Here is a 14,773-nt window from a genome sequence, read left to right on the forward strand (position 1 = left end):
GGTAAGCGCCTCAAAACAAACCCCTATTCTGGTTAAAATTGCTCCCAAAGGCCGAACTAGTGGATAGAACTCTCCCCCAACAGAAAACAAGCAAACTAGTGTGACGTCACATGTCGCTGCGCCGCTGTCTGCATAGCTTCCCCCCTCTCCGGGAGGGAGAAGGGGGAGCCCCAGACCCTCCACACCTCAGTTTTTGAGGCTGGATGTCAAAAACGCGAAAAAATGCCGACCGGAGGGAGGTAGGGAGGGAAGCCGGTGAGCCTCCGGGACTCACCCAGAAAATGGCGTTTCATTACATTCAATGCTGGTTTTCTGGGGGACGCCCTGTCGGCTCCCTGGAGCTAACTACCCACAAACGGAAAAAAGAAGGACTTACCCGGGAGGCGGTCGTCGCTCACTCCTCAACTCAAAGCCGAGACAACTGGCTGCAAATGCCAACCCAAAGCAACACAGGCTCGACGGGGCCCAGGGACATTCACAAGGTAACGAGCAGCCAGGACCCTATTCAACCGCCAAAATCCCCACGTCGGAATATCAGACCAAGACAAATTCCCAAAGACGGCAGCAAGAGCCGCGAACTTACGGATGTTATGGGCACGGGGATAGATCGCAGGCTGGCTGGACTTAATAACCCTGCGGACGACCTGGTAGACCCGAACCCGCGAACAGGGAAGAAGGGAAACCGGATCGACCCAAAGCGCGTCCCCGGACACAGAAGCCGTGGCTCGCAAATGACGGCAAAGCGCCGCAACTGGACACAAAACATGATGCACCCCTGGCCTGACCAACCAAGCATCAACCACCCACAGACCCCTCCGGAACGCAGCAGTCTCATTCTTCGCCAGAAAAGGAGGAGACGGCTGCAAGCGAAAAAAACAATCACCACGACCAAAAGGGCAGAAACCCCTGCGCCGGAGAAGAGTATGAAGCTCCCCTACCTGACCCCTAGAGGCCAATGCCAACAAGAAAAGAGCCTTGGAGAAACAATCCCGTATCGAAGGGGCCACAACGAAACTAGGAGACGAAAGGAAACGAGCACACGGTCCAAAGACCAGGACTGCTCAGGCGGCGCATGAGCAGGTCGGAGGTGAAACAAGGCACGAGACAGCTTGCGAAACTGCGCAGACGTAACATCGGATGCCGGACCAACCGGGCTGTGGTGGGTATGTGGGCCTGCGGGCTGCTCCGAGCAACAGCCTAGTGGACCAAACTCTCAAAAGTCAAGCCTGGCCTCAGGCCGGGCTTGGGGAGTAGAAGAACTCCCAGAACCCCATCAACCAGGTATCGATACCGAAGGCAAGCTGAAGTGGCTCCGCCAGCGCCGCATGATTAGGCATAAGATGTTAGTGTTAGGCATAAGATGACGGTCCTGAAACAACCAAGAGAGAAAGGACAAGACCACCCTAACAGACAAGGAACTAACACGACGAAGACGCAAAAAGAAACAAAACGACCGCCAGGAAACTTCATACTGCTGCCAAGAAGAAGCCCTCAGGTGGGACACGAACAAGGAGGCCACCTGATCACCATAGAGATGATGATAAACTCGAGTCAAAAAACCCATACGCGAAGACTCGAGGAGAAGATCGAACCAGTCACATGACGTACCGGCCTGATCTGCTGAAAGAAGCGGAGCTGCGGGAAAACCTTCGGGTTCGGACACCAAGCAAGCAGCGCCTGAAACCAAGGCTGGGCCGGCCACCAAGGGGCCAGAAGGACAACTCTCCCCTGGTAAGTGTCTCCAAGCAAGTCAGGACCTGGAGCAACAGCTGAACTGGGGGGAAAGAGGTACAGGAACCCCCACCTCGACCAGTCTAGCCGAAAGGCATCGACCCCGACGGCCTTGCAATCGAGGAAGGGCGCCACATACACGGGAAGATGCAGCGAGCACGCCGACGCGAAGAGGTCCATCTCGGGGCGCCCGAACGTCTGGCAAAGCCAATGGAAGGACTCGTCGTCGACCGTCCACTCCGTGGAGAGGGGGAACAAAGCGAGACAGGGCATCCATCAGCCAAGATGTTGGACACTCTCTGTACGTGAACCGCCAGGAGAGCCAAACCCCGAGAACTCAGCAGACGAGTCACCCGAAGCGACCAACCCCAAAGAGACAAGGACCTCATCGAACCTCCGCGGTTCAGGCAATGAACCACCGGAGAGCAGTCCGAATGGCGTCGAATCGTCGATCCTCGGGCCACCCGAAACCTCCAAAGAGCAAACCACACTACCGCGAACTCCCGCACCGTGCTGTGAGCTCGACGGAAGGACGGATCCCAACGCCCCTGGCCGGCCTGGTGAGCACTGGTCACAAAGCCCCAGCCGAGAGACGACGCATTCGTGTACACATCGAGCGAGGGCTCGGGTAGGCGCCAAGGCACTAAACCCCGAAAAACCTGAAGAGGAAGCCGGTGACGCAGCAACCAATGCAAGGCCCCCGGGGGTCAAACCCTGCGATCGTGAGAGAGGCGGAAGGGGTGACCCCGAAGGAACCAGAACAGCCGACGAAGCCAAACCCAACCCGGCGGGTAGACCACCATTGCGAAGTTCAGGCTCCCGCACAGCCCCTCGAGCAACCGCCTGGTGACCCGAGGGCCCACCAGAAACAGACAAAGGCGGGACCGCAGCCGCAGGAGAGACTTCGGAGGGAAAGACAAGGAGGTGGTCCGAAAGTCCCAAACGAGACCCAGCCAAGTTCGAACCTGAGAGGTGTCACGTGGAGGTGGGCCGGGGCTCTGCTAGCACTCGGCTGCTAGGGGCTCAAAAGGCCGAATACTCAGCCCCTCCGACTCCCGGGATTCACCGGAGTCTCCTTGGTCACACAGGAGAGGACCAACAATGCCCACCTCCGCAGGTCTTTGCTTCCACCACTAAAGGGGTGCCACTGATTCACCCTGGAAGCCCTTCAGTCAAACACGGGGAAACTGCTGTTAACAGTTCCGACCTAGACCCGTGGAGGAGTGAAGGAAGACTCAGGCTTACCTTATAACAATAACCTCCCTGAATCTTGCCTGCCAGACAAAAAGGTTGCAGGAACTCCTTTCCCGCCTTTCTTCTCTATCTTCTTCTTAAGGTCGCCAGCTGGGTTATTATATCTGCACCCCAGCAATGCAGTTCAGTGGGTGTATTATATATTGTTTGTAGCCAGAAGATTGCTACTCCCATATATCTGCTACTAGACTGTTGGCCCAGGGTACTCTCCCAGGAAGGTCTGTGTGGCTTTACCTCTCTATAGCCACTACGTTAATAGTTGCCACCATTCAGGCACTGATACTGATCGGATGGCTAAGGGTACACTTTTATGTAAGTCTGTGCTGTCTTTACCACTCTCCAGGCAATAAGAACTTCTATAGAGAACATAGTGTTCCCTAGGTGGTACTATGATAACCTTCGTGTATGCTCATAGAGAAATATTATAAATGGAGGCACACTTAAACACAATGATAAAATGTGTGAATTTACTGACGCAAATTACATGAACACACATACAATCACAAATAATACATGAATATGGAAATAAGGATAATAAGTCTGGAGATCGTCAGCCTCTTCTTCCACGACCTCCAACACTCCTTCAACTGGGCAGAAAGACAGGAGTCCCACACTCTCTCACAGGAGGTCCTCTTCACCACGGCGACGCCTCTTCTTCACTGTCCTGCCATCCATACACTCTGTCCCCTCTGACAGTCCTGGACACAAGCTGCCTTGCAGCCTATTCTACTACTAAAGTATTAATGTCCTATTGCCACATACATAAGTAAATATTGTGGCCTAACTAGCCTACTCACACAAGGGGTAATGGGAGGGAAAATGATCTACCTTACATTCCTGGCTCACGACGCCTGTCCCTCGATGGTGTGAGGTTCCCACGCTTCCTGAGTCGATCCTTGACAATCCAGGAACGTTCCACAGGTCCTCAGGTGTCGTGGAGCCTTCGCGTCGTCGCCGTTCCAATCCCTGAGATTCAGCTACCCCAATCCTGGTTCATCGATGGGCGCTGAGCTAACCACTATTTTCCCACACTCGCCCCTTCCACAAGGCGTTGCTCCTTGTCCTAGGAACGGTGTCGTCCTTCCAAAACCCTCAGTGGATGTGACCCGGTCACAGCTAGGCTTGCCCGCCACACCTTTTCAGGCCCTCAACGTCCAGCGTTGTTGCCGAATATTTTCCAAGTTTGGCACTCTTTCGCTCAATAAACTTGGTTCCTTTTTTGCTTCCCAGAAGCGCGGGTCTCCAATACAGCATGGATTAGTGCTGGCTGCGATAGCCAGCACTAATCCACTAAGAAAGGCTTGTAGAGCCTCTAATCCTTGAGAGCTGACCGAGGTGCGTCCTGTCGCTTCCAAGGTCAGGTCAACTCTGATATGACTCTTAAAGTGGGCAAACGAAAGAAATAGGAGAGGGCACCGTAACAAAGGGGACCAGATGGGACTTCCTCCAGTTCATCAAGAACCCGAACCCGGCGAGCTGGGAAAGAACCAAATCCCTGGCTAGCAAGCAAGCTCACCAGCTGGGAGCCCAAACCAGCCAGTCATCGAGGTAGGCCAACACCCGAACATCTAGGAGATGCAAACGGGCCACCACAACCCGTGTAAGGCGCGTGAACACGCGAGGTGCCAGGTTCAACCCGAACGGGAGACAACGAAAGTGGTAACTCAGACACCCCACAACAAAACCGAGCCAGTCCCTGAACTGTGGATGAATCAGGACATGCCAATAAGCGTCCCGGAGGTCCAGGGACACCATCCAAGAGCCCGGCGCCAAGAGGAGCTGAACCTGAGACAGCGTAGTCATCTGAAAGGAGGGGCAATGAACCCAGGGGCTCAGACGGGACAAGTCGACAATGAACCGCAGGTCTGCCCCTATGTTCAACTAGCCTTGAACACTGCCATTCATCAGTCAATTAACACACAACCCCTGCTGCTTTTCACGGGGCGCTCATGTAACTTCCCATCAGGTCTGCTTAACAGACACGAGGTTGTGTACGGTGAGGATTATCCTTCAGAAATCCTCTCTAAAATGAGAAATGCTTGGAGGATTGCTGCTGAGGCTTCTAAGACAGCGAGGAGCCGGTATGCGCACTATTATGATAAGAAGGTTCAATCGTTGACACTTAGAGAGGGAAGCTTGGTTATGAGGTTAAATGAAAAGGCGCCTGCCAATCAAAGTAGGAAGCTAGCACCTAGATGGCGTGGACCATATAGAGTAATTAAGAAGCTTGGACCAGTTAATTTTCTGATCAGGGGAATCTTTGATGACCAGAGTGACACAACTATTCATGTCAACAAATTAAAGTGTTACGTTGCCAGGGAGGAACTGGAACTGCCTTCAGCGATTCCCATTCCTGACCCTTCTGAGTTGACTGACCCAGCTGGGCTTGTCCAGGATGGAGAGGAGGACCTTCTGTCAACTCTCATTGGTACCCAGGGTCAGCCTTGTCACCCTATGTTAACGAGGGCACGGGCGAGGCAGGGAGAGTTTCAGTAAACTGTCTCGTCCCTTAGTAGTTGTTTCTTTTATCAGAGTTTTAAACTGGCAATTGTTTTGAGATTTTGTCATGGAATGTATTCAGAGAGCATGCCTTACCTACCCTTGGGCTGTACCCTGTCACCAAAGCCCAGGGGAGAGTCCTTGCTTCCGCCAGTCGGAGTGCTATTCTGTCTTCCCCAGGTCTGCTTGTCCACACCGCTCTGTCCCCGGTACCAGCTACTCGTGAACCAACATTGAGGCCAGAGGGGTCACCCCCTCTGGTACAGTAGAGAGGGGGTTACGTTACACCCCACCCCCCTCCTAACACTCCCGGTAACCCCACCACTCGGTTACCTGGGACGGTGATAATGACACCATTCACCCAGCCGACACCTCCCACCACACGAGGTTGTCCAAGTCAGAGTTCCTGCCAGCAGAGCTCAGCTGTCCAGATGTCAACGTACCATGGTGGGCCCCAGTCTTGCAGTTCATCATCAGAGGCACCCACCTGCCTGCTGCGACACACCGTGCAGGCACACCGGAAGTGGAGGCGCGAGGTCAACAAGCGGGTATGCCAGCAGCAATCACCTGCCAGTTCCCCCTCGACCTTGGGGATGCCACATCACTGACTCCACCAAGATGCGCAACGAGGCGGTCACATTCCAACAGCACCTCCCTACTGAGTGTGCTTGACTCGCCAATAGGGTGCACGTTTCGCACCATCGGCCCGAGGTCAGGCACATTAGGGCATGCGCGATAAGGCGTACCGGCTCAGTAGAATGTGACACAAGCAACGCCTGTGTAGTGATGGGCCCCAGGAGCTGAAGTCGGGATCCACCTGGCCTGCCGCCACGCCACCCACGCCCCAACACCTGCACCTGCTTACTTCTGTTGCAAGACATCGTCGACGTCACACTCTCTGCCCTGCTGTCACGACTTCTGCTATGTAGCTGCTGTCACTCATCATCGACCGTCAGTTTCAAGCAACTGGAGGTGAGATGTGCCTCCATACATCTCTCCTAACACCGTTCACTTGTGACCGGCCAAGTCCCCGGCCGCTGTCACTTGCCGCTGCTCTTCACACCACCACCTTCCAGCAGTTTGATAGCTTGACGAGGAGTCTGTCACCAGTAGACTCGCTCTGTCACCAGACGTACCCCCAGAGCTGTTACAAGAAGATCTTAGGGTATATGCAGGCATCATCGACGGGCAGACGCTGGACCAACATCAGGTCTTCTACATTAGGTCTCCAACATCGTCACCAACATCACGTCACCAACATCACGTTTCCAACATCACGTCTCCAACATCACGTCACCAACATCAGGTCTCCACCAACATCGCCACCAACATCGGGTCTCCAACATCAGGCCACCACGCGAGAGTATAACGGACGCACGATAGAAAACGCGTATATCAACACGAACATTGATGTGTCAAGATTTACGAATGATGGTTCAGAGAAATGACTCTATTATTAACGGTGTCAAATAGTTTTGTCTAATTGGGTTAAAAGTGTAACATTTATGGGGATGTAAAGTAACTAGGCCTACAAAATGTGGTCCTAGACAGTGTTCTTAGCTAGATGACTTCGGTCTCTAGCACAAACTTTATCTTGGAATTTATTACTATTTTATTTCATGTATGTATCTATGAGATAAGTCTGTCCTGGTGATGAGTGTCCAGGTTCCCTATTTGTTACCAGTGTATGGGTACATAATTTTTTTATATTTGCATGCCTTTATGTTTCATTAAAATGTTATAATGTTAAGTAATGTTTCTGTTGTGGTAAGAGGTAGTCTTACTTTCAGTGTGTGCAGGGTGCATGGAGATTGACCCTGGCACTATTGTCTTGTGCGGTATATGGTTTGGTCAGGTCAGCCACACACGTAGTTAATAACTCCTCTCTTGAAGAGTGTATGGTGAATGTCAAACAAGCTTTTGGAAATATTTCTTGAGTGTTTGTACACTTTTGGTGGGTAGCAACAGCAGATCTCCCCCTCCCCCCTGTGGGGGTTGTATATAGAGGGCCTGTAGGAACATAGGAAGGCAGAGGGCGGTACACCGGGATCGAGAGCGGGGCTGTGAAGAACATCTCAGCCAGGGAGAGACAGATAGCTTAAGGTAATGTGTGTGATCTCTGAGCTGGCCAAAAGGGGGAGATCCAGGGATGTTTACACATAAGAATCTGGAGTCTAATTTCCTTGCATGAAATATTACATACTTGAAACTATGCTGACTAAGACTAACCCAGGAATTTTTAATCAATATACAAGATAAACCGGAGGTCATCTGGGCTGACCTCTTGGAGAAGGCTTCCCTGGGTGTGAACTCTAAGGGGGGGGGGGGAGATCATGGGTGTTACAATGTCGGGAATACAAGCTGTGCAGCACCCTGCGCCCCTACCAGTGCAAACTGCCTCTAACCTGCCGGTAACAAGGGAGAACAGAACACCCAAGAGCCCAATTGGCGGCTGAAAAACCGAGAAGGTAAAACAGACCAGCAGAGGCAGACCCCGAGGAGCCTGTGGAAGGTGGGCCCCAAACCCCAAGGGCAGTAATTACAGGGCACCTAGGGAAGGAAGCCCTAGGCGCATGCAGCCTGAGTACTGAAGATAACTCCTGGCTCTCGCACCCACAAAAACAAACACCACACACACAGCACAGTGCTGTAGCGACACCGGAGCCAGAGCACACGACCATCACTTATAGCATCAGCCTCAAGAACTGAGGTGTGGGTAGCCGGCGTGGAGGGTCTGGGGCTCCCCCTTCCCCCTCCCGGGGAGGGGGGAGCTGCGCAGACAGCGGCGCGGCGACGTGTGACATCACACTAGTTTGCTTGTTTTCTGTTGGGGAGTTCTATCCACTAGTTCGGCTTTTGGTAGCAATTTTAACCAGAATAGGGGTTTGTTTTGAGGCGCTTACCTTTCTGGGTGCCTGTTCTGGTCGATGGCAGACATAGAATGCTTCCAACCACAAGGGGGTTTCTATAGGCCATTGCTCCCCTTGCCTCTCTGAGGGGGCCCGGTTCTGGCCGTGGTCCCCTGTAGGCCTAAGAACTCCATACACATGACTGATGCCAAAGTCTGACATTAGCATATCACCCAGGGAAAGCTCCGGGTAGCCGACAGGGCTCCCCCCAGAAAAATGTCATAATGGAGCATCCTACCTGACAAACACTGAACGAACCTTTATGACATTTTAATCTTTTCTTTTTAAATATGCTCAATTTTATTTTTTTTTAGTTTTTTTTTTATACAAAATGGAGCAGTCTACCTGATATACATAGAACGAATGTTTTTCTATTAAAAATGAAAAACTTAAAAAAATTGAACAAATTTCAAAAAGAAAAGAAAAAAATGTCATTAAGGTTTGTTCAGTGTATGTCAGGTAGGCTGCTCCATTTTCTTAAAAAAAAATAAAAAATAAAAAAAAATTTAAACAAATTTGAAAAAATAAAAATGTCATAAAGGTTGGTTTGTTTGTTTATTGGTAAGGCTACCCTTTCCAATAAACACACTGGACCTACCTTTCACCGCCTAAACTCATAACCTCAGCCTAAGTCCCTATCTCCGAATCATCACTACAACCCTCGCCACCCGGTTAGTCTCCCATACAATACTCACACTGCAGACTCGATGCAGGTCAGCAAGGTCACATTGGGTCCCCCACATTTGATTGGTTTCCCTTCGTCGCTGCCACAGGCAGATATAGAGGAATACTTAATAGAACCGCATCTTCCCCAAGACTGCCCTCCAGCCGGTCACAACCTTCACCTCCACACCTAGCATCCCAAGGACATTATAATCAGATTAAATTTAAATCTTGTTTCCAAGAACTTTGGATCACCCTTTGTGACCTCTTGGCTGTAACATTGGCTTGGGTGGGCTCGGGCTGTCTTAATCTCTTTGACCTTACCTCGATGTGTGACCACAGTCTGATTACTCACATGTACTACCACCACTTCTTTCAACCATCATTTGTTAAGTGTTGTTGTGCTTGATTCACTAGCTAATACTTACTCCTAACTTGTGGATTATAACAAATTTGGATTTGGAAATAATGATGTCTGACGACCTAACGTTTATGGACCATTACCAAGCAAATATTGCATCAGTCTGAAAAATGATAGGATGGATTATGAGAACATTCGAATCCAGGGGTCCCATCACAATGGTTGTACTATTCAAATCACTATTCAAATACTCTCCTGTCTTGAGTACTGCTCAGTACTCGCTCACCACGGGGAGCCGGTGACTGAGCGGACATGAACACTAGACTGCGTGATCTTGTGGACCTAGGTTCGATCCCGGGCGCCGGCGAGAACTGATGGGCAGAGTTTCTTTCACCCTGATGCCCCTGTTTCCTAGCAGTTGATAGGTACATGGGAGTTAGTCACCTGTCACGGCCTGCTTCCTGGGGGTGGAGGCCTGGTCAAGGACCGTGCTGCGGGGACACTAAAGCCCCGAAATCATCTCAAGATAACCTCAAGATAACCCCTTCAGAGCAGGAGAGCTTGCTGAAATATAGGGAATACAGAGAACATATACGACATACATAGATGCGATAAAGCACCTAAATTATTGGGATCATCTCAAAGCTTCTCCAAATGTACTCACTAGAAAGGAGCCGAGAGAGAGATCAAATAATATACACATGGAAAATACTGGAGGGCCAGGTCCCAAATCTACACAGTAAAATAACAACATACTGGAGTGAACGATATGGAAGTAAATGCAGAATAGATCCAGTGAAGAGCAGAGGTGCTATAGGCACAATCAGAGAACACTGTATAAACATCAGAGGTCCACAGTTGTTCAACATCCTCCCAGCGAGTATCAGAAATATTGCCAGAACAACTGTGGACATCTTCAAGAGAAAACTAGATAATTTTCTTCAAGAAGTGGTGGACAAACAGGGCTGTGGTGGATACATGGGCCTGCAGGCCGCTCCAAGCAACAGCCTGTTGAACCAAGCTCTCAAAAGTTGAGCATGGCCTTGGGCCAGGCTTGGGGAGTAGAAGAAATCCAAGAATCCCATCAAGTAGGTATCAAGCAGGAACATGTGATACAAAAATATTACAACAGTCATAAATAATGTATTCCAAGATTTTGTTCTACTGGATGTGGTGTTTGTTCTACAGTGGCCTGAGGAGCTTTTAGAACAATGTTTGCTAGAGAGTTTATGAACTGCTGGTTTTTGATGGGTGACAAGTAATTACCCAAGTGTAGTTACAGGATGAGAGCTACACTCGTGGTGTCTTGTCTTCCCAGTACTTTGTTGTCATATAATGCTTTGAAACTACAGATGGTTTTGGCCTCCACCACCTTCTCGCTTAACTTGTTCCAACCGTCTACCACTCTGTTTGTAAAAGACTACTTTCTAATAATTTTTCAGCACCTTTGTTTCCTTAGCTTGAGTCTTTGTCCTCTTGTTCTTGGAGTTACTGGTTTCAGGAATTCCTCTTTGTCAATTTGGTCGATTACTGTTAGTACTGTATTTTGTAAGTGGTGATCATGTCACCTCTTCATGTAGGCTGCTGGATGGAGTATTTTCTTAAATTTGCTTGAATTGGCTTTTTATCACACCTTTGTTATGCTGTTAGTATATTCACAAATTCCAATTTATATGAACCATGTAATCTTTGTCAGAATCCTCTGATCTTCAAGAGGCACCTTGGCCATTGTCCTTGGCTGTAAACGTTGCTATCTGTTGGTGACATGATCTAAATGTCACCCTATGTGGTATTGCCAAAAATCAGAAATTATGTCACCTTCAAATACTCACACCCTGGCTGCACCAGGTGACTGAATGAGGTAGTTGGCTAGAAAAGATCCTGGGTTATCAGGTAGTATTTGGGCACATCACCATTCCTTTGTATTCCATGGGAAACAGAGCAGCCTAAGGTTTCCCAACATCATGAAACTGCATTGCAACTGCAGTCGTACTGCAGTGCCCTTATTCTAACCTTCCAGAGGACCCAAAACAAAAAACGGGACTCAATTTCGCGAGCCACTACCATTTTCTAGTATGACAGTTTTTGGCCTTAGGTAATGTATCCGTATGTCAAATTGCAACTTTCTACTAGGAAGAGGTGTTGAAGAGAGATCTGTCGTGATGGGAAAATGGGAATCAACTACCAAGCAGTGGCTTGTTTTGATGTACTTTTACTTTATGTTGGGTTTTCCTTTTTTTTTATTGATTCGTCTTTTTCAATGTACAATATTCCTGTACAATACAATATTGTACAATATTCCTCGCATTTCAAAATCATATGGTGGAATGCAAATTTTTTTTCCCTGTTAGCAAGTGAACCGAAGTAGCGGAAAGGCTCTCCTGACCACCACTGTCCAGAAAGTCATTAAATGTAATACAGAATTTGAGATTTTTTAAATGATTTTGGCTACTACATTTTGAGCCTGAACGCTACAACCACAGTGTTAAACATCCTTGGTCCAAGAGTTTGGCAACTTATCATATCCAGTTTAATTCCACTATGTTTATTATTTTCTAATTGGTGAATATGGAATGAAAGTGTTTTCTTGCCATTGATGTAGCCATTCAGTTATACAATGCTAACACCATATAAACATTTTTGGCTGTCTTAAATAGTTATTGTTGAACATTTTATTATTTTCTTAACTGAAAGTTGGCTATAAATATTGACGTTTAGAATGTATCTCGATAAAAAAAGTTTTGTTTATTCTCGACACGAGTTTTGTGAAGTTACTTTCTAAATTGGCATCGTATGTAATTCAACCTTTTTTTAAAAATTACCTCAGCATTAAATTTATATGAAACTGCAATAATATTTTGGTATTTAAATTTTCAGATACAGAATAAACCAGCATCTGTAGAAAAGAAGAAGCCTGACCCAAATGAAGTTAGAAACAACATTAAGAAGACCCTCTCAGATTGTCTTATCAAGCGCTTCCACGATGCTAAAAATGAGTTTGATGACCTTAATGAAGATGACATAAAGGTTCTTGCAGAAGAGATAGAAAGAGAGCTTTATGTGTTCTTTGGGAAGGTTAGTCATTTTTAGATTTTGCTTAGAGTATTATGAAAACAAAGTTGATATAATTCTTCTCCTTTCCTCAAATGCATAAACTACAATGCATCATTCATGGCAAACCTGGACATCTTTCCTATCTATCGTTTCCATTCCATTTTATTTTTTTAGTTACATTGATTATCATGTCTCAGACTTTTAATAACTTTAATGAGAAACAAGGAAGGCTTGTTTCTCATTAAGGTTATTAATTTCTCATTATTTTCTCATTTCTCCTGGACATTTTTATAAACATTGTTAATACCTGGCAGTAGAATACATGTCCATGGTTGAAAGGATCGACATCCTCGCAGCCCGGTCTCTGACCTGGTCTGGTTAACCAGGGTGTTTGACGTCGCTACTTGCACCCTTACGTACGAGTCACAGCCCTTGTGGTTGATCAGGTATCCTTTGAAGGTGTTTAATCAAGTACTCTCTTTGAAGACTGTGAGAGGTTGGCCAGGATCTGCTAAATCAGGGTCTAGAGGAGAGAATGATGATCACGGTATTGATGTTGGTAGCTTCTAATTCATTTAAAATTTTAATGTATAGCATATTAAAGATTGAAGTGCTATGTCAAGCCACATTTCTGTGGAGAGCCCCTTCGGCTCCCCGGAGCTATACCGGGCTGATGTGTATATATTAGACTGTGGCAACAGTCAATCGAAGGAGTTCTGGACCTACCGGGGACCAGAGCCAGAACCTGGCCCCCTCAAGAGATGCACAAGGAGCAATGGCCTAAAGACACCCCTGTGTAATTGGAAACAGTCTTTGTGGGGGTCCCAGACCTGCAACTTTCCTCAGTTCACAGGCTGTTGTGAGGGCGAATGGTTGATCGCTCTGGCTCCATTCTTTGCGCAGTGCTGCTTAGTGGTGTTGTTGCTCTTGATTTGGTGGTGTGTGAGCCAGGAGTAACACAAGAGTACTGGGGCTGCATGCACCTAGGGCCACCTTCCCTAGGTGCCCTGTAAGCACTGCCCTTGCGGCTTCAGGGTTATCTTCCCCGAGCCATTCAGGAACTACCTACGAGTGGTTCTGTCGCTGCTCAGTGATTGCCCGCCTTTGGGGTTCAGCTGGTGTAGTTCTTACTTATGTTTGCCCTTGGAAACTAGGAGGTAGTTTCATTGCTGGCTGGGGTGCGAGGTACTGTGCAGCTGTGTGATATGCATAGCGACCGGTTCTGTTCACCTGGAGAGATTGTGCTTCTGCAGGGTTTTTCTTTTGTTTTTGTTTTGTTTTGCCTGGCAAGGGGGTTTGCCTGGTGTGGTGGTAGGACCACTTGTAGGATTTTGGTGGCCCTCCACTAGGTCCCCGTGCTTGCACACGTCACAGGGGTTCAGCATTTAGTTTGTTTGCTTGGTAGCTCTGGGATAACCGGTTAGCAGTACCTCACCTGGACTTCCCTTAGCAGTCAGCCTGAGGGCTCTGGAAACCCCCATTGGGGCTCAATGGTCCAATGGAAGAGACCTCAGAGTCTCACCTCACCTTGTGCGAGTTTGAAGGTTGCTCTGTCCTCTTGACTCAGGATGGCACTCACCATTTTTGCCTCCGCCATGCTGCTTATTGGGTAAATGACACTTTTGACCCGGAGTCCTATGAGTGGTGTTCCTTGCTTGTACTCCAATTCACCAAGTCCAATGAGATTGATATTCGGGTGCAAGCAGCTTTGGCGTTGCATGCACAGTTTAGGTTGTTGCATCGCGCAAGGTTGCTTGCCTTTCCGGATGCCCCGCAGCTGCCCTGCTTTGATTATAGGGACCCGGACTTGGGGGTGTTAGTTGCCTCGACTTTGGTTTCATCTGCACTTCCTAGTCCTTTCCCTGCTGTGGTTCATCCTGCTCCCAAACGTCTGAGGGTTTCGGAGTCGGGGCAGGGTTTGCCTGGTGGTGAGTCTTGGGCGGCTTTGGGGATTGGCCCTTCCGGATCGGCAGCAGAGGCATTCGAGCCTGTTCCTCCTGCTGGAGCCTTTGGGTCGTGCTAGTGGCCCCCCTTCATCCCAGCTTTTCCGGTGGACTCTGCTTTTTTCTCCAGAGGCTTGGAGGACTGCTCGGCCCCGGGTCCTGATGTGGAGGTTCCTGGGACTGGGGAGTTTACTTGGGGGTTTGGGCCCCATTTGACCCCGCTTGGGTGTTGGTACCCTTGACGCAGGGCTTGTTGTTACGGGGAATAGGTTTTCCTATACCCGTACCCTATACGAGTTTGATATGTGTGCGACTCCTCCCCGGGTTCGGTTCCGGGTTCCCTTGATACCTGGTTGATA

General features: G+C 48.8%; 1 protein-coding gene across 4 annotated transcripts in view; it reads left to right on the forward strand.

Annotated features, from left to right (window-relative positions):
- pps (protein partner of snf) overlaps positions 1–14,773 on the forward strand; it is a 283,892-nt gene that overhangs the window by 167,526 nt on the left and 101,593 nt on the right. For all 4 annotated transcript variants that reach the window (XR_006773414.2, XM_069302993.1, XM_069302994.1 and 1 more), the window contains one exon: positions 12,295–12,492. Coding sequence is in view for 3 of the 4 variants with exons in the window: in XM_069302993.1 (XP_069159094.1) it covers positions 12,295–12,492 (198 nt within the window). In the remaining variant the exon portion in view is untranslated. The remainder of the gene's footprint in view (positions 1–12,294; positions 12,493–14,773) is intronic.

This window comes from Procambarus clarkii, chromosome 49, assembly GCF_040958095.1.
Source record: "Procambarus clarkii isolate CNS0578487 chromosome 49, FALCON_Pclarkii_2.0, whole genome shotgun sequence".
Classification (NCBI taxonomy): Eukaryota; Metazoa; Arthropoda; class Malacostraca; order Decapoda; family Cambaridae; genus Procambarus; species Procambarus clarkii.